At 39.5% G+C, this 25,595-nt stretch overlaps 3 protein-coding genes and 1 long non-coding RNA gene across 17 annotated transcripts in view; 2 read left to right on the top strand and 2 right to left on the bottom strand.

Moving 5' to 3' along the window:
* Positions 1-25,595, top strand: part of ZNF12 (zinc finger protein 12) — a 1,264,586-nt gene that overhangs the window by 323,262 nt on the left and 915,729 nt on the right. The window lies entirely within an intron of this gene.
* On the bottom strand, positions 1,951-5,407 carry LOC308650668. The gene is made up of 3 exons (XR_014022389.1): positions 4,838-5,407; positions 3,659-3,764; positions 1,951-2,249 (listed from the first exon to the last, which is right to left on the bottom strand). It is a non-coding gene; the product is annotated as an uncharacterized lncRNA (long non-coding RNA).
* On the top strand, positions 5,300-22,856 carry KDELR2 (KDEL endoplasmic reticulum protein retention receptor 2). Its single transcript, XM_081296847.1, has 5 exons — positions 5,300-5,519; positions 13,096-13,196; positions 17,036-17,194; positions 18,985-19,237; positions 20,889-22,856. The coding sequence occupies exons 1-5, from the start codon at positions 5,429-5,431 to the stop codon at positions 20,921-20,923; spliced, it is 639 nt and encodes a 212-aa protein (XP_081152973.1). The 5' UTR covers positions 5,300-5,428; the 3' UTR covers positions 20,924-22,856.
* LOC308650666 (speedy protein E4A-like) overlaps positions 20,919-25,595 on the bottom strand; it is a 45,491-nt gene continuing 40,814 nt past the window's right edge. For all 8 annotated transcript variants that reach the window (XR_014022381.1, XR_014022382.1, XR_014022383.1 and 5 more), the window contains one exon: positions 20,919-21,056. Coding sequence is in view for 1 of the 8 variants with exons in the window: in XM_081296846.1 (XP_081152972.1) it covers positions 21,048-21,056 (9 nt within the window). In the remaining 7 variants the exon portion in view is untranslated. The remainder of the gene's footprint in view (positions 21,057-25,595) is intronic.

A 25,595-nucleotide genomic window follows, 5' to 3' on the forward strand; every position in this document is an offset into this window, starting at 1 on the left:
GATTACAGGTATGTGTCACCACACCTGGCTTAAATTTTTTAAATTTTGAGGCAGGGTCTCACTAAGTTGCTGAGGGGCTTGCTAAATTGCTGAGTCTAACCTTGAAATTGCAATCCTCCTATCTCAGCCTGCTGAGTCACTGGATTACAGGCATGGACCACTGCACCCAGTTTTCTATCCCTCTTTATATAGTCCTTTCTTCCAGGAAATTGGGGTTTTCAGGATTTCCAACTTCAAGAATTTGGAATTTGAAATTTTAATTGTTCAGGATTGTGATTTTCAGGATTGTGATTTTCAGGATTTTGATCTTTAGAGGATTTTAGACTTTAGGGATTCTGATTTTTCAGAAATTTAACATTCCAGAATATGTGTTTTGATATTTTGATTGGCATGAGGACACACAATCTATTTTTTTTTAGTACCTAGGATTGAACCCAGGGGTCCTTAACCATTGAGACACATCCCTGGTCCTTTTTCATATTTTATTTAGAGTTAGGATCTCACTGAGCTGCATAGGGCCTTGCTAAGTTGCTGAGGCTGGCTTTGAACTCACACCCTCCTGCTTCAGCCTCCTGAGCTGCTGGGAGTGCACCAGCACACCTGGTCTATTTTTCTTTTTATGGTAATTCAGTAAAATAGAATGACTGTGTTTCCTTATATAGAGGTACCAACCCTAGTACAATTTATCCTGCATGTCTTTAGATAAAGTTGCATTTTTTTTTTTGCATCACCCCTGTATTAGTTATTTGTGACTGGATAAATTACTCTAAAATTTACCACCTTAAAACAATACATTTTCACCAGGCACAGTTGTGCATACCCATGATCTCATTGACTGTGAAGGTTGAGGCAGAAAAATTCCAAGTTCAAAGCCACTCCTAGCAATTTAGCCAGACCATTTCTCAAAAAATAAAAAGAGCTGGGGATGTAACTCAGTGGTAGAGTTCTCCTGGATTCAATTCCCAGTATAAGAGGTGGGAAGCATTTTCATTATCTCAAAGTTTCTGAAAGCCAGGGATTTGGGAGCAGCTCATCTGGGTGCCTTCATGGAAATCTATGAAGGTGAGTAAATAAAAACCTAAAAATGTTAAGATTTCCCTGGTGCCCAAAGAGAAAGAAGTATATAAGTCATTTTCAAAGCTAAATAAACCCCTTGCCAGTTTTGCACCTTAGGCATGTCTTTCCTGGAGGCCTCTTTGAAATATGAATAATGAGGAAGAGAATGGTGCTCTGTCTCTCTGGTTGTGGAAATTTAGCCTAGATGCCTGGCTCCAAGTTACAATTTCCTCATGCTTGTCAAAAAGACACAGGGACTGGGGATATTCCTCAATGATGGAACACTTCCTTAGCATGCTTGTGACCCTGGCTTTGAATCCCAACACTGAAAAAAAACCTTTTTAAAAATAAATAAATAAAGTAACATATTTTTTTTTTTCTTTGGGGATAAACAATTTATAGTTCAATGGATTGTATCTGCCTGGCTCTACAGAAGACTGAAATTTCTTTTTCTTTGGGAATCTAGTGGATTGTAGCAAACTGCCTGTGATAGTCATCACAATTGTTTTGAGGATTATTCAGTAATAAAATGTTTTCAGTCTTTTCTGCATTTTTTTTAACCTACTGGGGATTGAACTCAAGGGAACTTAACCATTGAGTCACATCCCTAGGCTTTTTAAAATTTTAGACAGGGTCTTGTTAAGTTGCTTAGGGCCTTGCTAAATTGTTGAGGCTGGCTTAGAACTTGCAATCCTTCTGTCTCTGCCTCTCGAGTTGCTGGGATTACAGGTGTGAACAACCATACCTGGCTCTTTTGTGCATTTTGAGCAGAGGTTTTTACTGATTTGGCAGATTTCATTTGTTTGTTTGTTTGTTTTTTCCCCAAAACCTAGAAATGGAAGAGTTTTTTTTTTAATTTGTAGATGGACACAATAACTTTATTTATTTATTTTTATGTGTTGCTGAGGATTGAACCCAGTGCCTCAAACATGCTAGGCAAGCGCTTTACCACTGAGCTACCAGCCCAGCCTCAGAAGATCTTATTTCAAATGATGTTTTCCCAACAATTAATGAAGACATCAACCAAGGTTGCATTCATCCAAAGGCTTGACTGGAGCTGGAGTACTGCTTCCAAGATAGTTCACTCCTGTGGCTGTTAGCAGAAGGTCACTTGATGGCTTTCCATGAGAAGACCACTTCTAACCACATGGATCTCTCCATAAGGCTGCTTCAATGTTTTTGTGACCGGAGAGCTGACTTCCCCGAGCATGAGTGATGAGAGGGAGAGAAGAGGAAGGAGGAAGTCAAAGTACCTTTTATGACCTAGCCTCTAGAGACAAGCCATCATCTCTACAAAATTCTTCTTCTTCTTTTTGGTGTTCGGTATTGAACTGAGGGCCTTATGCATACTAAGTATATGCTCTATCATTGAGTGACATCTCCAATCCCTACCACATTCTATGTGTAAGAAGTCAGTTGCTAAGTCCAGCCCACATTTAAGGTAATGGGAATGAAGTTCCCCTTTTTAAGGGAAGTATCAAGTAATCTGTGAATAAACTTCAAAACCACGAACTATAAGGAACACAAACAAGATGGTTAACTTGCATCACCAATTCAGAAAGTATCACACATTAGTCCCTGGGTAAGACAACTAGAAATGCCCTGAAATCTTGCAACTTTTATATGAAAGAAGCATGACTCAGGGGGTTTCCAAATGTGACACTGGTCCTAAAAATTTCCATGAAATATTTCAAGCAATCAAAAATATTTTAAAATCAGCTATTCTAGATATTATGGTTTGGAAATGAGGTGTCCTCTCAAAGTTCCTGTGTTAATAGAGGTATGTTTGGAGGTAAAACAATTGGATTGTGAGAACTGTCACCTAACCAGTCCATCCTAGTTTGAATGGACTAACTGAATGATGTAACTGTAGGCAGGTAGGATGTAGCTTGAGAAGTTGGATCACTGGGGGCATGCCCCAAAGGGGTGCTTCAACCCGGAAGCCCCTTCCCCTCTTCCACCTTCTTTCTCTCTGTTTCCTGGCTGTCTTGAAGTAAGCAGATTTCCTCTGCTTTACTGTGGGCTCAGAGCAATGGAGTTGGCCATCTATGGACTGAGACCTCTGAGACTGTGAGCCCCAATGAACTTTTCCTCCTCTATGTTGTTCTTGTTGAGTATTTTGGTCACAGTGATATAAAGCTGTCTAAAACACTAGAGGAAGAACATTTTTCTATTCTCTTTATAGAAAATATGCAAACTCAGTCATGTGTAAAGGAAAGCAGAATGTATAGTGACAGAAATTTAGGGAGGCAAGAGGTTTAATCTTCAGGACCACAAAAAATAAATCAATAAAATAAAGGTATTGTGTCCATCTACAACTAAAAAATTTTTAAAAATCCATAAGGTGGTTAATTAGTATTGTGTCATTTTCTGAATTTTTGTATTCTTTGTGGTAGAATCTATGAGCAAGACTGGTTTCATGGGCAAGAAGCCAATGCCATTTCTCAGTGCTTATAAGGGCCCATACTCAAGGTTTAGTGTTCTGCAGTTACTGTCTTGAAATTTTTAATAATTTTATCTTTTATTTTATGTTTTGCTGTAAAGCTCCATGAGACAATGGAGCACAAAACAGACCTGGACCATGGGCACATGTGAGTTTTACCTCTTGCTGCCTTTTTACCTTCCCAGGATGGGTTATCAATCATTTGCTCCATGATGTGCAGGCTCTGGTCTCTGCTCTTATCTGCCACCCTTTGCTCTGCAGGGACCTAAGTGCACAGTGCAGGGAAGGTTGGGTCAGGTGAGAGTCTGTGCCCTGTAGCTTCTCTGGGCAAGGCACAATAGTTGTTATCCATCATGGTTTGTGCCAGGGTGCATTTGGACAACTCAGCAGGGTCAGATCTCTCCCCACCCAATTCAGGTACCTGGTAAGGGGGTGATAATACATTGAAGATTGCCCTTTGCCTAGAGAGAGAGTGGTGCAAGGAAACAGATGACAACACATGGCTCAAGACATCAAACTCCCTCAAAGCTCCCCTAACTCACATGAGTGTCAAACTCACTCCAAGCTCCCTTGGTCCACATTATTGTTTACACTGGCCCGTTTGGCACCTTTTACCTGAAAGTGTGTCCCCTTGGTCTTCTCAGTGCCTGGTGGGCCCCCTCTTTTTATTTTTAGCCTTCCTGGGGCCAGCTGTATCATCCCTCTGGCTAACCCCAGGCACCCTCCACAAACAAGCCAAGAAATAGAAATTGTATCTTTTCAGTGACCCCTCATCTAGTTAAAAATGCTCTAATATTTGCATTCAAAGCTGACTTGCCTAAAATCAAGAAAAATGAAATCATAATTAAAATTTTTAATTTCTTCTTAAATAGCAAACAAGAAACACTACAAATTGAGAGACTGCAGAAGAAAAGGCTTTATACTTTAGTTAAACTTTTAAGAGCATTTTTCTTTTACTCTTTTATGAATTCTGTGTTTTCATTTTGAACCAGTCCTGTAAATTATGTAGCAGAGCCTGTCTGCCAGCTCGGTTCTGTTTGTAATTTCTTGGATCTCTTTTCTCATCCTAGAGAATGTTCACTTTTCTACCTAATTTTGCAATCCCTTTCTTCTACCCTCCTTCCCCCAGTTCTGGGACTAGAACCCAGGTTGAAAAGTGCTCTACGGCTGAGTATTTGAATTCTCTCTCTCTCTTTTTTTTTTTTTAATTGGGGACTGGGGATTGAACCCAGGGGTACTTTACCACTGAGCTACATCCCCAAACCTTTTCATTTTTTTATTTTGAGACAGGGTCTCATTAAATTACTGAGGCTGGCCTTGAACTTTCGACCCTCCTACCTCAGCCTCCAGAATTGATGGGATTTCAGGAGTCCGCCTCCGTGCTCCCCTTGGATTCTCTTTCTTAAAGACACCCCCAGGAGTGGTAAAATCTTTGGTCTCCCATATGAGCTGTATCCTCCACGACACCCCTAATGCCGACCTTGAGAGATGCAATACCGAATTATTTCCCTCTTTTTCATACAATAAGCTTGTTAGAGCTCTTATAACTAGTGGTACGGGGGAGGGAAAAAAGACAATCCTCCCAAGGGTGTGCCATTTCAAAAATTAAAGGAAATCGCTGGCATCCGAGGAGAGGCCGGAAGCCCGGGAAAAGGAAGTGGGCGAGCACTTGGGGTCCTCGGCCGCCCGCCACTCGAGCTGCCAGGCTGGGCCTGATGATCCGGGGCTTCCCCTTTAAGGGGCGGGGCCAGGGCGGAGCCGGCGGCGGCCGGCGCTCCCAGGCTGCCCTGCGCGCGCGACGGCAGTTCGGCCACGTCCCTGGCCACGTCGCGCCTGCTCTCGCCATCTTCGCCGCTTCCTCTCAGGGGCCGCCGCTGCCGCTTGAGCTGTAGAGCCCCGGGGCGCCGCGCCGTGCCGACCGCTGCCACCATGAATATCTTCCGGCTGACTGGGGACCTGTCCCACCTGGCGGCCATCGTCATCCTGCTGCTGAAGATCTGGAAGACGCGCTCCTGCGCCGGTGAGCGGCCGGGCAAGGCCCCGAAAGGCTGGGACGCGGGGCCGGGTCACCGGGAGGACCCGCCGGCTTCCGCTGCCCAGCTACCTGTCGGGACCGCGCTGGGCCGACACACCCCCCTGGCTGGCTCGCCTGGAGCTCGGGCTTGGCGTGAACCTTCGGCCTCTCTGTTTGGTGCCTGGGCCGAGCCGGGGTGTTGCAGCGCCGGGCCCCGCAGCGCGCAGGGTCCGCTCGCGAACTTGAGTGGTTGGGGCGGAGGGGCGCTGGCCGAATTGCTTACGGCCCTTGTTCTGCCTGAAAAGTTTGTAATGGGAGTGGAGGTCCAGCAAATGTGTCTCCCGCCTTGGGCTTTCCTGGGGCGCTTCTTCAGGCAGGGTCCCGAGTGGGAGGCCCGCGAATCAATGGGACTGGCGGGAGGAGGATGGGCAGGACCGCGGCGGCTCCGCCTGACGTGGCAGCCAGGCCACCCGAGGAGGTGGGGCGGCCAGGGAGTTGGTGCGAGAGGTCATTTCGCTTTCCACCCTGCCCGTTTAAAGACTGAGATTCTTATTAAATCTGTAGGGTATTGACCCAAGCCTGGACTTAGAATTGTGTGGGCTTCACCCAAGTCCTGGCAGGATAATGCCTGCCAAGGGAGGGGCGGTGGGAGGTGGGTCTTAGTGAAATTCTTGGTGCCATTCTTGCTGCTTTGAGAAGCAAGCTAGTTTGTCAAAACTCCGAATGCCTCCATCTAATAAGTGGTTCTCCCAAAACCGTGGCGTTGGGTACCGCTGAGGTTTCATGTGGTCTCATGCAGTTCCTGGCTCCACGTCACCAGTGAGTTGGCTCAGTCCCTCCCCAGGAGTACACATTTCATACAAGCATTGCTGGGAGGTAGTGAACAAACCTTTCTTAGATAATAGCCGTGGGGTTTTACACTTAATTAATCCTAAAAGCTTAAGAATCATGAATTTTTACATAATTTCTTTAAATGCATTATTTTTGATGCTATGGCCTCAAAATGCATTATTTTTGATGTTCGGCCACACGAAATAGCTTTTGATTAACTCATGAACTTAATTTTTTTCAGAGGCAGTTAAAGATGGGTGTCCTAAAGGAAGCAGGTGGCAGAGATTCCCTTTACCTGGTTTATTTATAAAAATCTCCACATTTAAAGTAGCACCATGTTTTTGACTCTGTTTTCTGCAGCCCTCACCTGTCTCCCTGGAACATAGCTGAGATCCAGGAAGTAAGCAAAACCAAAAAAGACCTTTGAGCAATCAGAATGGATGTCACAAAGTCCATGTACTGAAACCATGTCTGACATAGAGGTGATCTCCCAATTTTTACATAGTGCTGAGAGGCTCAATTGCATGATTTCCAATGGTAGCAGATTTATTGCAGTGATTATGATAGCTAACGTTTAAGCACTAGCTATGTACTAAGTAGTCAGCTAAGTGCTTTTATACAGCTTATCCCAGGTGGTTTTTAATCTTATGAGGTAGGTGCCATTATTCCCATTCTGAGAACAGAGGAACTGAATCTTGGGGAAGTGAGCAAAGTAGTGATAGAACCAGGAATGCAACACAATCAGTAATTCACAATTAAGAGTTTTGAATAAATGTCTGCTTCGGGGTAAACAATTCTAGTTTAAATATTAGATGTCAATAGTGTAAATATTTTTGTTGTTATTACACTGAGATATCATTTTTAATCTTTAGTTTTCTTCAATGTCTTTGTATGTGTCTCTTCATCTTCTTTCTCATGTTTCTCAGAATCCTCTCTTCTGGCAGATAGTTAAGTGTTGGAGTGTGCTGTCTCCTAAATTTGTATCCAAACTAAGATGTTTGATTGAATTTAGTACAACTCCAGAAATAGAATTCTTAAACGAACCTTGAGTAACAAAGAGAAAGTGAAAAGATTTGCTGTGTTGGTCATTTTTTAATATTCACTGTTTACATTTGGGAGATTTAGAGTATTAACAGAAATATAAAGTACTTCAGCTAAAATGCTAAGAAAGAAAGAAAAATATATTAGTTTGTATGTGGTTCCCAAGTATTCCTTAGGTATTATTAAGCTATTCTTATTTGCAGACTTAGGATGATTTTCATTCTGATATGAGTTTTCTTGGTCTTTTAAAAGTCAAAAATCACTAAGATCATTTAATCTGAGTTAAATGCTAAATTTAATTCACTGCTTTGTTTTCCAATTATGAATTATAAAAGTTGTGTAGAGACATTTGGAGGAGTAAGAACTTGATAAGAGTTTCTCAAATAACTGGAATAGGAGACACGTACATCCAGATTGTGTTTCTCACTTTGGAAATACTGGTATTGAGGCTCATTTTAGGATTTCAGCACCTGTTTTGAACATGCCTATACCTTTAGGAACTTAGGGCTTTTTTTCCCCTAAAGAAAGGGGTGAGGCAGATTTATAAGGAAGCTGGAGATTCGTTTTTTATGGCATTTCTAATTCCAGAATGGTTGCCTTTAAGGACCTATATTAAACTGGGGGCAGTGAGTTAATCTTTGAATCTGCATTCTCTTGTGTCTGCATCTGCCATTGTCACTACAGAGGAATGCCCAAATGAAGCATGTCTCCTATTCCTGAACTACCATTGCAACTTGATCCATAGTATACTCAAGTTGTCACTTTTATGTGTGTGTGTCCTAAACCCTGACCTGAATAACCTCAGAGCAAGCTGTGGTTTTTAGATGAAGGGCTTTCCAAGTTTTCTTATATATTATTAATAGTTAACAGTGCTGCATCTACTGAACATAAATGACAGTGGAGTCTTTTTGAGACCCAGCCTTACTCCCCAGTCTCCTTCCTTCCTTCTTTCCTAGTAGTTGTTAGAAGGTTGCAAACTTTTCACCCTATCAAATATGACAGGCCAGAATGATGTTTCCACATTTTATATAATTGGATATCAATGGAAAACACCTCATCTTTTATTGTTGGTGTTGAATACTTCAAGAAACATTTGCATTCTCAGCTCCCTCTTGGAGCTGTCACCTCTGTCCATTTGAGTTCCAGTCTCTTGAGTAATCATTACTCTCAAGCATTTATCGACTACCTACTGTGTGCAAGGCTCTGAGACACAGTTCAGAGCTGCAGCTGGCAGCAATCAAAGATTTTGCTCTTATGAAAGCTGCAGTGGTACTATACTTCCCTAGCATGTGTGATGCCCTGGATTATATCCCCAACACCACCACCCCCCCCAAAAAAAGGGAAGAAGTCAAGTTGCAGTTCAGTTGAGATAGTAAAACATGTATGAAAAGATGTGGTTGTACGGGCAGTAAATCCTGTGGTACTGAAGCAGCAAGAAAGGTCCCAGAGATGCCTCCCTTGACTTTTCCACAAAGGAGTGTACAAGACCTCTGGAGAAAAGAATAAAACTTTGCTGATGGATACAGATGATTTGAATGTATATTCTTATCAGGGTCCTGGATAGGACCAGCCAGACTGATGAAGAAGCAAGATAACACATCCCTCCAGATCAATTTATTAATTCAGAATGTTAAAGACAACTGAGAAATAATCTGTAGTATATGTAAATGACAGAAGGTTACTATCCATATTAAAGTACTCCTACGGGTAAAAACAACTTGATAGAAAAATGAACAAAGTTGGCAGTTTACAGAATAGTAGAAGACCAGTTAAGCATAAAAGAATGCCTAGTCACTAGAAGTTTGGAGGTTAGATATTAAAATGACAGCAAATACTGTTTATATGTCTGCTGGGCAGAAAAAAGAGAGGTTTAAAAGGTCTAATGTACGAAAGGTATGAAGAAAAGGGCCTTCCCATCTGGTGTTAATGGATATGTAAATTGGCATGTTCTTTCTAGGAGATATTTTACAATATTTACCAAATTTGAAATGTTCATGTCTTTTACTCCAACAATTCTAGGGAATCTGAACTACAGAAATTATAATGTGTGTGAATAATTGGCATTCGGGTACAAAATGTTTGTTGTATATAAATAAGTACAAAATATTGCTACAGATACAAAGATGTTTGTGCAGGATTTATAACAAGAAAAATTATAAACAATAATGGAGTGGTTGCACAAATTGTGGTATAGCCACATTGAGGAATACTATGCAGTCATTTATAAAGAACAAGCCAGAGCTAAACCTGTTAATAGGAAAAGATGAATCTGAGATACTCAGTTCAAAAGGCAAGTTGGGAGGCTCAAAATTGGCCCCACTTTAACAGTAAACATGCAAACACATAGGAAAAAAGCTTGAAAAGTTACACTTAGAATGGAGATGGCAGGGTTGTTCAAGAGACTTTTCACTTTTTATTCCATATATTTTATCCCACTTGAAATTTTCAATAAAATAATTTACATGGATTTTTTTGAAAATAAGAAAAAAATGATACAACAGTATGTAATGAGCTGGCATTTCTCAAGCATTTGCAATGGCAGGTATATTATATTATAAAACTTTAACTTCTCTTTTGATTCCCACAGTTAGTATAATTTTTGCCCATTTGACAGATACAGAGGGTATTTGGCAGATACAGAGGGTAAGGTCAGGGTGATATATAATGGAGCCTGTACCACAAGTGGCTGAGTTTGAACCTAGATGCTCTAGACCCAAAGCCTCATTTTTCCTAAGTCACATTCTGTAATAAGGGAAAAAAGCCTTGTTAAGAGGTTGTTCTTAACCACTAAGCCAAGAATTCCAGGGAACATCCAGATCCTTTGAGAGTGGATAGGAGCACAGTTGCAGTGCTGTCCTGAGGACTGTCCTGTGGTCTGACTTGCATTGCTTTGTTGTATCCCTGCTATTACCAGGAGAACAATTCCTGGGCTTTTTTTTTCGGTTGAGGAATCTATTCAACCAATAGAAATGTAAGGAAAGACGCTTTTCACTTGCAGTATAATAACATACAATGAGGTATATAGTTGTAGGCTTTTGTAAACTTCACTTGACCCTGTGGGAAAAGACCAGAATGATGTTAAATTTAATGAATTTTTTCCATTTGGCAAGTTATTCTCCTGAATGTGTAACTTGGTCCATTTTGTATTAGGACGCCAGTTTCTGAAACCTTTACAGTTGAATATTCTATAAGTACATGTTACATGATACAGTCTTAGCAAGGAGGTATTGGCTGGGGGTAGAGGTCAATGTTAAAATGCTTGTCTTGAAGGCATGAGGCCCTGGGTTCCATCTCAGTACCACCACCACCCCCCCCCAAAAATAAATAAAAAATAAAAATAAAACAGGGAGGTAGCCATTCTGACTTAGCAGTTATTTCACATGACCAGGTGATTTCTGCCCCATTCCCTTCTGTCTTCACCTGGTATATCTGCCTTTCTGGGAATTCAGGACAGTTTTGCAATTTTAAAGGGTAAAGCTGCTACTTGTTAATCAAGATTCAGACTAGGGGGCTGCAGTTGTGGCTCAGTGGTAGAGCGCTTGCCTAGCATACATGAGGCACTGGGTTCAATTCTCAGCACTGCATGTAAATGAATAAAATAAAAGTTTTGTGAGTATCTGAAAGAAAAAACAAAAAAGATTCAGGCTAGGGAGAACTGTGTAGAACTATTCAGTTCCCAGCATGCTGGTTCTTGCATGGAACAGGACCTGTCTCCTCAGTTCCATGCTCACCCTGGGGTCTTTCCCACCCTCTAGCTGGTAGTAAATTAGGGCAGAACTTATATAGCACATTGTCTGTTTATAGTCATAGAGACACAGTGGGACTTGGAAATTCTTCAGAAGTATTATCCCAAAATACCACATGAGAATTTCCCACATGACATGGAAATATTTTCTGGACCCTGCTGTGGGTCAGGCCCAGTGCCCAGCATAGGAAATATAAAATGGAATAAGGTACGACCCCAACCTTTAGAGATTTCTGTGTCAGGTGGGAGTTTGGGGGGAGAGGAGAGGCAGGAACCAGGTCATCACAATGTATCTTTATAGCTGTCTAATAGGAGGTAGCCCAGCAGTTGATATGAAGGAGTTCCCATTGTATGCCTGCTGAATGAATGCCAACCATTGAAGAAGGGCATCTCAGAGATGACCTCCCAGGGGAGGTGATAGGTGAGTTGGGTTACAAAGGGGAAGGATCAGAGCTATATGATGGTTCTAAGTTTTTAGTTTGGAATGCTGAAAAGAAGACTTAAGTCTGCTTGGCTTCCAAAGCAGAATAAACCCTGTACATCAAAATGTACCCATCTCTATCCTGTAAGTTTTAATTTAAAATATTAGAATGAGCCACATAGCAAATGTCTTCAACAGATACCAAATGTGAGCTGTCTGCTCCCTTTTCTTTCCACATCTTGTATTCTCTTTCCAGTTTTTAGTACCAACAACATTGATCTCTGATAGAAAAAAAAAGGGGTCTCTATTACTGAGGAAAGGCTAAACAAAGCACCTTATGGCCTGCATCTCCTATGACCCTCAAAATGGGTTTCTGTTGATCAATTTGGAAAGACAGAGTCATCTTTTTCTAAATTTTGATTGCTTTGTGTGTAGGCTGGAACTGCAGTTACTTACATTTAAAAAGTAACATTCTTAATCCAGGCTCTTAATTTTAGCAAGGTGCAAATGCTTATAAAATGCATTGAAAAACAATGTAATTTTCATGTTTCAGAGGAGAGTTGCTAATGACTTAAATGCAGTGACATTTGAAATGTGTAATGATATGAAGTTTTGCATTATAGATGAGGGTGGGTAGATTCTGGTATCTAATCAGCTTTCAGTTTCCTTAAAGGATTTGCTCAGTCTCCATAGTTCACACCATTTGTCACATAAACATTTGGTCAAATGTAGATGTCAGAAAAGCCATGTGAACTATTCTCGCTCAGCTGAGTGTGGATGTACTACTTTGGAGATGGGTTGGTGGTAAAAATGAAAACAGTTTCAAGTTATGCCAAAGTTAGATACATCTGAAGACTGCCTGTAGTTGTAGGTTACTACTCTTGTGTTATCATAGCATCCAGGAACATGTTTAAACAAATATCAGATTGGTTGTGTGATGGATCTTAAATCATGGAGTTTCTGAAAATCAGTACATACAAGTAAATGCTGTTTTCAGCAACGTAGTCACCTTGGGAGGTCATACCATTTTTTCCAGGGGGTGCAGGGTTATTGCTCAGATTCTTACCTAAAACAGTATTCCTCAGTTGAATCCTCATCTCCTTAATCAGAATAAATTCTAACTCTGTACTCAAGAGATTTATCACCATGGATATATACTTTTTTAAGTGGAAAGAAAGTTTTCCTAAGTTACCGGTCATAGTAAGACAAAGTTGATAAGCTTTCCAAAAGGAGTGTGGGCAGGGGTGGGGGGGTTGTGGCTTAGTGGTAGAGCGCTTGCCTAGCATATGTGAGGCACTGAGTTTGAGTCTCAGCACCACATGAAAATAAATAAATAAATAAAAATAAAGATGGGGCGGGGAAGGAGTGTGTTTAAGAGTTGTCAAAGGAAAGAAAATTGAAACTGCTCTTGTTTACTCATCCCCAAAGCTCAGCCTTTGACCTCCAAGTGTTCACTTTCCCTATCTGCACTTCTTGCACAGTGTGATCTCAGGAGTTGTAAAGCTCTCCAGAGCTTTTCTAATACTTTACTTTTGTTTCTTTAGGTATTTCTGGGAAAAGCCAGCTTCTGTTTGCACTGGTCTTTACAACTCGTTACCTGGATCTTTTTACTTCATTTATTTCATTATATAATACATCTATGAAGGTATGGTATGGCATCTGGTAGGATGTATTTTATTTGTAATATACAGATCTATGGAAGCTGTCAATTTATGTCAATTTTTTTTCTTTTTTTTTTTTTTGTTGTTTAGTTTTGGGGTACTAGGGATTGAGTTTGGGGAGTTATTCATCCCTAGTTCTTTTATTTTTTATTTTAAGACAGGACTCACTAAGTTGCTGAGGCTGTCCTCAAACTTGTGATCTTCCTGTCTCAGCCTCCTAAGCTGCTGAGATTATAGGCATATGCCACCACACCCTGCTTCCCTGGTTCTTTTTATTTTTTATTTTGAAACAAGGTCAGAGTTGCTTAGACTGGCCTTGAACTTGTGGTCTTCTTGCCTCAGCCTCCTGAATATCTGGGAGCTTGTGTTTTTTTTAATTAAAAATCTCCAAGAATACTATTTAAATATGCTGTTGTGTTCTTAAAAACTTTTAGACCACCTTGTGTGTATAACTTGAAATAGTTATCATTAAGCATACATTTCTGTTTCAAAACAATAATTTAAAGTACTTTTACGTAGAGATTTTAAAATTTAAGTTCCTTAAATATGATAGAGCTTCTAAAGCTCTTGATAACCCTGTAAGAAAGAGGGATGACTATTGTATTTTCAAGCACTGGGAAATTATAGACTTCCCAGAGAAACTTAGCAAGTCAGTACATAATGAGGAATTAAAGCTGGAACTTCTGGTTGTAGAGTCTTGTTTTGCTGCTGCATATAATCTTGCACTTTTTTTCTTTTTTCCACTTAGTTTTTCCTAAACTGCTGTGTTTGTGCTCTCATTGTTTATTTTGCCATGCTTAAATAGTGTCTGCACCACAATTTACTTAATAATATGTTTTAAACCTTTTAACTTGTCCTAAGCATTCATATCCATGACACCTTTGGTGTCCTTTTATATTTCTTTTAATTCATGTTAAAGCAAATGAGTAACTATTAAAATACAAAATGCTGCATACCCCTAACATTTATATACACTGTGGTCATAGTCCACACTTGAGGAAGCACTGCCTCAGTTCTTTTCCACAGTCATTGAGCTTGTGCTATAAATACCTACAGAGTTAGGCACTGAGCATTTGATTTGAAAAATAAGCAAGTCTTATAGTCTGGTGGGGGAGAAGAGGCAGATCATCCCAGCACTAAATAAATGACTGCAATTTGTGATGGACGCAATGAAGGAAAAGTAGAGAGGTTTTCAGGAAGTGTAATAGTTTCTTTCATTCATTCATTCTACAAAATCCGAGCACCTGGATGCTGGACATTGTTCTAGTTATTTGGTTATAGCTACACCTAAGGAAGTAATATTTAAGTTGAAGCCTGTTGGCGTGGAATTTCAGTAAGTGTCCCCCCAGCACATTGTGTTCAAATGTGTATTTTAAGCACTACTAAAATAAACAAAGCAATATTTGAATTTGTGTTCTTTACTAAAAACCAAATTTGACTTGGTGCCGTGGCCTAATTCTAGCTCTTGGAGGTTAAGGCAGGAGGATTGCAAGTTTGAGGCCAGCCTGAGCAACTTAGCAAGACCCTGAATCAAAATAAAATGTAAAAATGTCTTGGGATGTATGTAGCAAAGATAATAAAGACAAAGATGTTCCATCTTATCACTTCTAGTCAAAATAGTGGAGGTTCTAATTGTTGCAATAAAATAATAGAACATACATACAAATTGGAAAAGAAGTAGTAAAACTTTTTATCTGCAAATGATGTGATCACCTGTAAAGAAATCCTACAGAACCTATAAAAAACTACTAGGACTAGTTAGTTTAACACAGCAGCAGGATACAGTATCAATCCACCAGTACCTCAAAAAAAAAAAGAAGGAAGGGAAAAAAAAGCAAATTTGAGTCACCTGTAATCATTCCATTCTTTACTAAGCAATGGAAACCTAGTAATCAGGAAACAATCAACTGTCTTAAAAATGGCTAAGTCCCTGCTTAGTGCCTGGGCAAACTGAAACTGCAGGCATTAAAGGTATGTGAGCCAGAATCCTCCACCTCCTCTTTAAGAGTACCACCTTTCAGAGGAATCCTTCTGGTTTGCTTGATTGTAATTCCTAAGCATTGTGTCCTGAAAGCTGGTGGAGTTAGACCCAAGTTGTACATCCTCATGTTTTACTTGAACTTTAAGCACTAGTGAGAGGAGACGAGCAGCTGTTGTTTCCCAGTGGCTGCTAAGGCCTGGATGGACCAAACCTCCCTGGCTCCACCTGGCCTGCTGGGGCCCCTGGCTACCAGGAGCCTCTTCTGCATAGGTGCAGGAGAGGGCACAGTGTAAATGCACATGTATATGTACTTTGTTTATGCAAGTGTATGATTATGACTGACAGTTTGAATAGTGTTGACTGTTTACTTTCAAATACAACTGCATAATATACCAGGGACTCTTTAATGTCTTTGTGGGTTGTTTACATTTTTTTTTTAGGCATATGAAAGCTTGATGATTGCTCTCATTTTCCTGTTAAGTAGTTTACCCAAATGTTTTCCTAATTGTTTGTCAAGTCATATTTCCTAAGGAGAAGTAGTACCAAGCAGGGTGGTCCCTATCCCAGTTGTCTCTATGCACTAAATCTGCTGTTGATTCTTGAGCCTAAATTTCTGCAATTTGAAAATTGATGTAATTTCAGCATATCAGACTTTTCCTTGGTCAGGTGACTAGATGATATTTGACCTTTTAAAGATGAAAGAACACATAACTTAATTGTAAGTCCTTGAGCAGTTATACTGCCATGTGCACAAAATCATTCCCTTAGAGGCAGCAATGTTTTCCAAATTATCATTAACTTTAGGTTTTGCTTTTGTTATGTTACCAAACCATTTCATAACAATTTTCCAAATGTTCAGTGTTAAAAGTAACATAATTTAAGTAAATCATCATGGCAGAGTTTAACTTGAATTGCATTGCATTTTTTCTTTACAAAAATGTTAGCCAAGGAATAATGTTATGCTAGAAGGAAGTTCATGGGTTTTGAACTGCATTGAACTTGTTTTTTTTTTTTTTTTTCTTTAATCTGCTGTAATAGTAAGATGAGATTTTGGCAGTTTCTTAAAAAGTGAAACTTACAGTTAACATTTGACCCAACAAACCCACTCCTAGATATAAAACCAAGAGAAACGAAAAGTTATGTTCTCATAAAAGCCTGTAACATGTTGATAGCAGCGTTGTCCACCACCCTTCAACACTGGAAACCATCTAGCTGTCCTCTAACTGGTGAGTGAATAGACAGCTTATGATGTGCCCTCACAATGGGCCAGTACTCATCAATAAAATGGATTATTAATATATGCAGCATAACTGGACACAGTGGCCATTCCTATAATCCCAGCTACTCAGGAGGCTGAGGCAGGAGAATGGCAGATTCAAAGCCAGCTTGAGCAACTTCGTTAGATCCTGTCTCAAAATAAATAGCGGGGGTGTGGCTCAATGGTAGAACACCCCTGAGTTCAATCCCTAGACAGTGGAGGATGGGAAGCAACTAGTTTGTTGGCTTTCAGATGCATTGTGCTAACTGAAAGAAGCCACATGCAAAAAAATGCTATCTGACTTCATTTATGAGGCATTCTAGAAAAGGCAAAGTGGGACAGGGATGATTAAAGGTGAAGCCTGGAGAGGCTTGACTTTGTACAAAGACAGGATGATGGAATTTTGGGTTTAATGGATAAAATTTCCTGTTTATATCACTCAGAAGTATACATCTCCCCAAAATGAATTTTACTATGTTTAAATTAAAAACAGAAACAAACCAAGCAACTGGTGATGTAGAAAGCTGAGGGAGTTGAAACAATTGCAATGTATTGACAACCTGGTATTTTTCTTTTGGTTTTAGCTTATCTATATTGCCTGCTCTTATGCCACGGTATACCTGATCTACATGAAATTTAAGGCAACCTATGATGGAAATCATGATACCTTCCGAGTGGAGTTTCTGGTGGTCCCTGTGGGAGGACTCTCATTTCTGGTCAATCACGATTTCTCTCCTCTAGAGGTTAGTTAAGGTGTTATTTAGTAGTCATGTCTGGTTCTTTAAGGAAATAAACCTATATGCAGATAATGTGGAGTTTTGTTTTTGTTTTTCAGGTAAACTTCTGGTGCAACATGAACTATTTGGTGTAAATATATTGTAGACAGGAATTAAAGCATGCAAGTATTTGGGTATCTGTTGACAGCTTATCCCCTGACTGTCCTTGAGAAAGAACTCAAAACTGTTTTATTATCTTAACTTCTGTGGTTCCAAACACAGAGCCCTGCCTGTCCTTGTGTTTGAAGATAACATGGTCTTCTCCCTACTTTGACTAGGTTTTGTTTCCTTTCCATATATGGATGTTGCACACTGATTTTGTGTCTATGCATCTCCTAAGCAGCACTCCTAAACTTCTTACCCTTGGGGACAGTGATTTATGGTGCTCTTTACACCACAGTGGAGTGAATTGTTCCTAAGTGTCTCTTTCCCAGTGAAGAGCTGCTGATTAGCACCTTGGTGTTTATTAGGTTACTGCAGTGCTCTTGGTTGTCTGATAAGTGCTGGGAGTGCCTAGACTACTTATAAGTCCTTCTTTTGTCGACATGAGTAAAGTACCACATCGGACAGAGTTTTCATAATTACACTTCCAGTTTTTGAACCCTTTGATTTAACTACTCCTGAAAGCCTGAAGACTAATAAAAATATAAGTCCTTGACTTATGTTGGGGTTGTGTCCTGATAAACCCCTTGTAAGTTGAAAAAGTATTTAATAACATCTAACCTACCAGAAATCAGCTTAGCAACATATGGTACATTTTAGAATGTTGATTGTGTCCCCTTGGGATGGTGTGGTTTACTGGTGAGGCTGCTGCTGCTGCCCAACATTAGAGTGTCATAGTACATATCAGTAGTCTAGGAAAAGATCAAAATTCACAGTATCATTCTACTAAGTGTGTATTGCTTTCACACAATCATAAAATAATAAATTATAAGTCGAAAATTTATGTCAGAGGTCACCTATAAGTGAAAAATATAGGAGTCTGGAAAAGATCAATTGGTAAGGAAAAACAACAGTGATGAGGTAGAAGGAACACAGTTATCAATTTTTTTTTCTTTCATTTGGGGATGGAACCCAGGGGGGGCACTTTACCACTCAGCTTCATTACTTTTTTTTTTTTTTTAATATTTATTTTTTAGGTATAGATGAACACAACACAATGCCTTTATTTTTATGTGGTGTTGAGGATCAAACCCGGGTCCCACCTGTGCTAGGCGAGCGCTCTACTGCTGAGCCACAATCCCAGCCCCACGATTTTACTATTTATTTGGGACAGGGTCTCATGGAGTTGCTGAGGCTGACCTTGAACTTGTGATCATCTTGCTTCAGCCTCATGAATTGCTGAGATTACAGGTGTGAGCCACTGTGCCCAGTGAACTATTGGTATTATTAACCCTGGCAGAAATCAGGGCTGATTGGAGACTCTAGATTAGGAATAAAACATGCTTGTCCAGGAGGAACATCTTACATGTAGATTCATAGAATGTTATACAGAGAAAAATAAGGTGTTAGACAAGGTAGTGAAAATTCAGAAGTAAAGGTGTCCAAGTTACCCAGCTTGTCTTGAGCAGTGCCCTGCCTCTAAAATGTTGCTTAACTATCTGTGATATATGTAGTCACCATGCTGCTATTTGAGGCCGAGATGCCCATACCCAGACTTCTTACTCTTTAAGCTACTCTATAGTAAAGCAAGAGTATTTCCCCTGAACACGTGGTGGGCACTAAATCCTGACTGAAGTTTGCCCTTTCTCTTCTAGATTTTATGGACCTTCTCCATCTACCTTGAATCAGTGGCCATCCTTCCACAGCTCTTTATGATCAGCAAGACTGGGGAGGCTGAGACCATCACTACCCACTACCTGTTCTTCCTGGGCCTCTACCGTGCTTTGTATCTTGTCAATTGGATCTGGCGCTTCTATTTCGAGGGCTTCTTTGACCTTATTGCTGTAGTGGCTGGTGTAGTCCAGACCATTCTATATTGCGACTTCTTCTACTTGTACATCACAAAAGGTAGGTTGGGTCTGGCCTTCATGGTTCCTGTAGGCACATCCTCTATTGGGAACTTGCTTACCATTTCCCTTGTCCAACTCTGCTCATCTGACACTATGACTCTCAGAACAGAACTGGCTTCAGGAAAATTCATTTTCATGGTTGTCAAGTAAAATTCAAGATCAGGGCTTTGGGTCTGATATATAGGACCTTTTTTCCTTTGGCTACAGTTTTGTTTTGTTTTGTTTTTTTTCCCTGAAATGGCACATTTTCATTATGAAAGATTCAAATCAGAATTAATTTCAAAAGACGGTCATCAAGATCCTACCCCTCAGAGATAATCACTGTTAACCCATTTTGTCCCATTGTCTGAGATAAAAACATATAATACATAATTATATAAGACATAACATAATCATATAGCAATGACAATATAACAACTGTAATATGTGACATTAATATATAAGTTCCATATTGTTATTCTGGTTTATTTTAATGTGCCTGTGTCAATTTCATTGAAATATTTTCAGAATTGAAAAATTGAGATCTTTGATTAACGTTTCAGTAATCATAATTCCAGATATTTCTTTCTTTTTTTTTTTTTTAAAGAGAGAGAGAGAGAGATTTTTTTTTTTTAATATTTATTTTTTAGTTTTCAGCAGACACAACATCTTTGTTTGTATGTGGTGTTGGGGACCGAACCCGGGCTGCACACATGCGTGCTACTGCTTGAGCCACATCCCCAGCCCCAGATATTTCTTGAGTGTATGCAGACACTTCATTTAAACTGTATTTACTATTCTGTGATCTGCTTTTTTCCCAAGTCACATTTTTTCATCATAATGTGACTTGGGAAAAATAAATAGAAATTATCCATATAGACTTTTGTTATGTGTTGTATATACTATAATTTATTTTTTTAACTTGCTGCTATTAAAATTCTGTGCTTATATCAACCTCCTTATATGTACATTTATAGTTTCATGTTTGCATGAATATAGGATATGTGAACTTTACAAATATCTGATGAAAACTATGGTCCTTGCTCATAAAAAGTATATATACATATGCACACAAATTCATGTGTATTGTTGTGGGGAATTCAGGAGTACCTAAAGCTATAACCATAGATTCCAACCTAAGTATCCCTGCTGTATAGTAACATTCCTCATGGTAGACTTGCTCCATAAAGGAACATATTTATCGTGTGTGTGTGTGTGTGTGTGTGTGTGTGTGTGTATGTAGGAGGGTAGTGAGGATTGAACCTATGGGCACTCTACCACTGAGCTACATTCCTAGCCCTTTTTACTTTTTATTTTGAGATAGAGTCTTACTAAGTTGCTGAGGTTCTTGCTAAGATGCCTCAAACTTGGCATCTTCCTGCCTCAGCCTCCCAAAAGCATGTGCCACTACAGCCAACTTTAATATCCAATATTTCAAGACCCCTTTCATAAGTCATATTTAATATATGTTGATGTGGGGGGGGATCATAACAGAGTAGATGTAAATTTGGTGGTACTTGTAGTTGAATTTATATTTTTTAATGTAATTGCTTATATCCTTATATTTACTGGGTAGAATCTTGTGTACGACAGCTTTCTAAGCGTGAGAAAAAGGAAACTGAGGTTGTCAATATCAGTAACATTTTCTCTTCCTCTCTTTACAATTCTAGTACTCAAGGGAAAGAAGCTCAGTTTGCCAGCGTAAGTGCCAAAGACCATCAACAGCCTCTGTCCTTCAGAGTGCGTGGACAGAATTCTTAACCACAGCAAAGGCATGAGATGCTTGATGCGGAAAATCAGAAACTTAACTCTTTTGTTGCAGACAGTCATCAGTGGCTCTGTAAGAAAGCAGAGGAAAAGAACCAGAAGGTTTCTGTTTAATGCATCTTGCCTTATCTTTTTTTATTACTATGTACAAAGATTTTTTTACACAAAGAAACTTAATGCTGTATTAATAAATTCAGTGTGTAGTTTAATTGGGATAGTTCCAAAAGTGATGATTTTTTGTGAGGAATAAGTGCAAACTTTTTTATTTTTAAAAATTCTTGGAAATTGTTGATTGTGTCTGCAGTGAAATTGTACTCCTTGGCAGTTGGTAGATTATCTATTCTAACATCTATCAAACTTGCATTCCACTATATTTATTTTTTGCCAAAAAGATGAGTTATTTTTGTTTGAAATCTGAGACACTATGTTGAATTTTGTATATCTGTCCAAATTTATTTCTGCCAGCCGTGGAAATCCTTCCGTGGACATCACAACACTACATTTAAGGTTAATGATGGTGACTGCAAGTCTTTCAGAACCAAATTTTAAAGTTCTGAATGTAGATGGGGTGTCAACTAAGAGTCGCCAAAGGTGCCCTGCCCTCCTCCCCTAAGACTGTTAGTCTCAGTTTGGGACTATCCCAAGAGAGCCGAAGAATTAATGGGTAGGGGCTCTGGACTGCTTGCCCTCCGAGTGTGTGATGGGAGGGACTGTAATGATTACTTTAGATATGAGGCTCTATTCCTCTGAGGAACAGAACACAATTTGTTATCTCTCAGCAGTTCCCAAAAGATAGCCACAACCATGTCCTTGCTCAGATTCAAACAGTTTTTCCTATCACTCTTGGGTGGTAAAGTGATTTACAATTTTTTTAAATTGACAATACCAATTACCATTCCTTATATTTTTTTTTAACTGAGCTCTTGCATGACTTATGTTATCCCAAATAAACATTTTATTAAATACAGAATAAATTTGTCTTTTTTATGAATTAGGCTTTTGAACATCCTGATGATTTGTTTTTAATTTGGCAGCAAACATTTCACTTAACAATCTTAAATCTTTCTATATTCTGTGGAGAAACTAGAATTTTTCTTTCTGATTTTGTCATTATATTGACTTTTTATTGATTTATGCAAAAGTATATGACTTTGTTTTTATATGATGCCCCATCAGTATGAAAGTGTTGAGTACTAACAGTGCTTACCACAAGGAGGATGTAGTATTTTGCTTCCTGCATTAAAATGTCTTGTGGAGGAAGGGAGCTGGATGAGTTGTATGTTCATTTAGTGTGGGTTATAATGTCTTTCTAAATTGGCAGTATAATTGCATAGTTTAACCCTCATTTTATTTTCCCTTCTTGCTTCATGTTTTTTGCTTTGTGTAGCAGTCTACCTGTCTTCCCAGCATCCTAATCTTGGTTTAGTGGCTGTGTTCTGTTTTCATCCTCCTTGGGACAATTCTGAGAGTAAGGAGGAAAGGTGGGACATCGAGTGGCAGTAGGTCAAGCAGACTGCTTGCTGCCCAGACTTGGGGTGGGGTGGGGTGGGTGGGGCCAATTCCTGTCTTTGCGCATGCAAATCAGATAAGTTGGGATGCACAGAACAAGCACCAAGCACAGGACAAGATCTGGAACCTCAACATGTCAAAGCCTCCTGAGATCCTTATTCCTAAGTAAATATCAAATTGGCTAAGATGTCACCCCATTTTATGGTGAATCAGGATGACATTTTATTAAGGAGGGTGCTTGAGCTGGAGTGCGGGACTGGGCCAAGTCCTCATGTGTTGGAAACAAAGGCCTTTCGTTGTCTGACACGCCTTATGAAGCACTGTTTTCTTTCACTTCTTGAATAAAGATTACCAGGTAATTAGTATTTTTCATTGAGGTGTTTTATGTGTGTCTGTGTGTATTTTCTTTGTTTCTTTTTATAGTATTTGGGATGGAACCCAGAGCTTTGGCCCACGCTAAGCAAGTACTTTACCACTGAATTACACTCTTGGCCTATGTGTGTGTGAAGTGATAACTATTAAAACTCATGGACACCGATCCATTCCTGTCCAGTTCAGTTGGAGTGTTTGAATCAGGTTTCCTGCTGCCTTACATTCTTCCGAGAGCGTAGGTAGAGAAATAATTTTGATAGAAATCATAGTGCTTTGTGGGAACTGTAAATAAGAAAAGCATGAGCTTTGGGATCAGATTTGTGTTAATGCACTTGCAGCTCTCTGGGCATGGAATCTCATGAGTCTTGTTCTCCTGTTACGTGGAAAATTACTGCCACAGGCTTTCTATGAGGCTGAAAAGAGCCCCTGTTTTGGAATGGGGGAGGGAAGAATAGAAGTTCAATGGATTAGACAAAGGGGAATGAAGGAAGAGGGGATGGGAAAAGGAAAGAGTAGAATGAATCGGCGATAACCTTCCTATGTTCATATATGAATACACCATCAGTGTAACTTTCCATCATGTACAACCACAAGAATAGGATCCTAATAAGTTATACTCCATGTATATATAATGTCAGCTCTACTGTCATGTATATCTAAAAAGAACAAATTTAACAACAAAAAGCCCCTGTTGGTCAAGCTCACAAAACCAAGCTTGGTACATATAAATCACTTCCAAGACCCTCTTTCCTCTCCTATTCTTTAGAGATAGCACCCCCCAAAGCTGGCTGACAACTGGTACTAGAAGAGCCTTTCCTGTCCAGTTAATGACACTGGTCAATTCTGCTCAAAATACTTGTCAGAGAGGAATAGATGAGGAGTAGTTGACTCTTGGTGCCTTCCCAAATGGCCCCTCAGGTTAAATGGTGAATGGATTGGGGCTTCAAGAAGATTTTGCTCTTTCTTCTCTTTAGGGGTCAGTCATACATGGAATTTCCAGGGAACCTGAACTCTGGGATGGGTTTTCCCCATCTGGGGGAAAATCTGGGTTAAATCTTTTTATAGTATAGACTTTTTTTTTTTCTATTTCCAGTATCGGGACTCAAACCACTGCTTTACCACTGAGCTCTATCTCCATTCCCTTTTTAAAAAATTTTTGAATTCTTTAAAAAGGGTCTAAGTTGCATAGGGCCTCACTGAGTTGCGGAGGCTGGCCACCTCAAACTTGAGATCCTTCTGACTTAGCCTCCTAACTCACTGAGATTACCTGTGTGTCCTACTGTGTCCAGGCACAGTGTACAATCTTGGTGTAGATTCTTTGGGTGTTTCTTCAGGTTTGAAGTAATGGCTGCTTTTATAACTGCAATTTAAAAGCTAGGTGCAACATGGCACTCATTAAATGATAAAGCAAGGATAGTTTTTTTAATAATCCTATTAACTTTTCATCTAACCAAAATGTCTGACAAACACAACTTAGAGGTGGAAATTTTATTTTGGGCTTATGATTTAAGGGGGTCTTACTTAGTCCATGATCTCCCAACTGTTTTACTCTTTACTCCAGGTGAGGCAGAACATCAGTGGTGGTAAGGTATGGTGTTACTTCACTGCACACAGGAAGCAGAGTGGGCAAGGTGCCAGGGACAAAACATAAAACCCAAAGGCAGGTCACTGCTCCCCGCCCCCCAATTTTCTTCAGTCATGCCTCATCTGCCTATACTTAACACATAGGACAGTAGTCCTTTTAAATTATTACCCATCAAGTTAATTGAACGACTGATTAAATTACAGCTCACAATCTAATCTTTTCATCTGTGAACATTGTTACTTTAACTCAAGAGCTTTTGGGGGACACCTCATATTCAAGCTATAACATACTAAAATAGCACTCCAAGTCTCTGTCCTACTTTCACCTCCAGCACTTAAAGGGTGTCTTAGTCAACCCAACGCCACATTTGACTCTGCTGCCAGAATAGAATGAAAAGATAAAACCTATTTATTTATTCTCCTAATAAGGTTTCTGTGACTTGAATGGGTCTCTCGTAAGGAAATTGTCTGAAACAAAGTTAACTTCAGGATCTGAGAACTGAAGATCTCAGGACATTACAGAATTCTTTTTTTTAAATGTAATTTTTAAATTTATATATGACAGCAGAATGCATTACAATTCCTACAACATATAGAGCACAATTTTTCATATCTCTGGTTGTATACATAGTATATTCACACCAATTATCAACTATCCAAATTCAGTAGGCAAGAATGGCAAAAGCTAAATGCAAAGATAATAATTTTTTCCAAATTAGGATTGACTCTAATCAAAGAAAATGAAGTACTAAATGGAAAAATAGAGGAAGGTATGAATTAATTTCGAAAAATGAAAGATTCAAGATGCTTTTCCCCTTGAATATAATGATGAAGTAACAAATCTTTTAGACTGCTTCTTGTAACTTGCAAATAGTGAAGTTAACCTAAAAGAAAAGCAGAAATGGATATCAAAGAGCTTCATTTTTCCAAAAGTCTTACTTTTGGAAAAATAGAATATCATAGGATTTTATCCCTTGTTAAAGAGACCTGGTGAGTCGTTAGGTTTCGGGAAACTCCTCTATATCCGAAACATTTTCCTCATGAAAAAAAAAAAAGGCATGAGGGTGCTTTGCCTTCTAAATAGCTATACTTTGATCTGGATGGTTCATTTTGAAAGAAAGATTTCGATTTCTTTTTTTCTTTTT

The sequence above is a fragment of the Spermophilus citellus genome (genome assembly GCF_964194105.1).
Source record: "Spermophilus citellus genome assembly, chromosome: 6".
NCBI lineage: Eukaryota > Metazoa > Chordata > Mammalia > Rodentia > Sciuridae > Spermophilus > Spermophilus citellus.

Bases quoted from the DNA above. Each gene is read 5' to 3' on its own strand.
- KDELR2 (XM_081296847.1), top strand. From the start codon at position 5,429: ATGAATATCTTCCGGCTGACTGGGGACCTGTCCCACCTGGCGGCCATC. The intron at 5,520-13,095 runs GTGAGCGGCCGG...TTGTTTCTTTAG, and splicing joins GAAGACGCGCTCCTGCGCCG to GTATTTCTGGGAAAAGCCAG. The intron at 19,238-20,888 runs GTAGGTTGGGTC...TTACAATTCTAG, and splicing joins CTACTTGTACATCACAAAAG to TACTCAAGGGAAAGAAGCTC.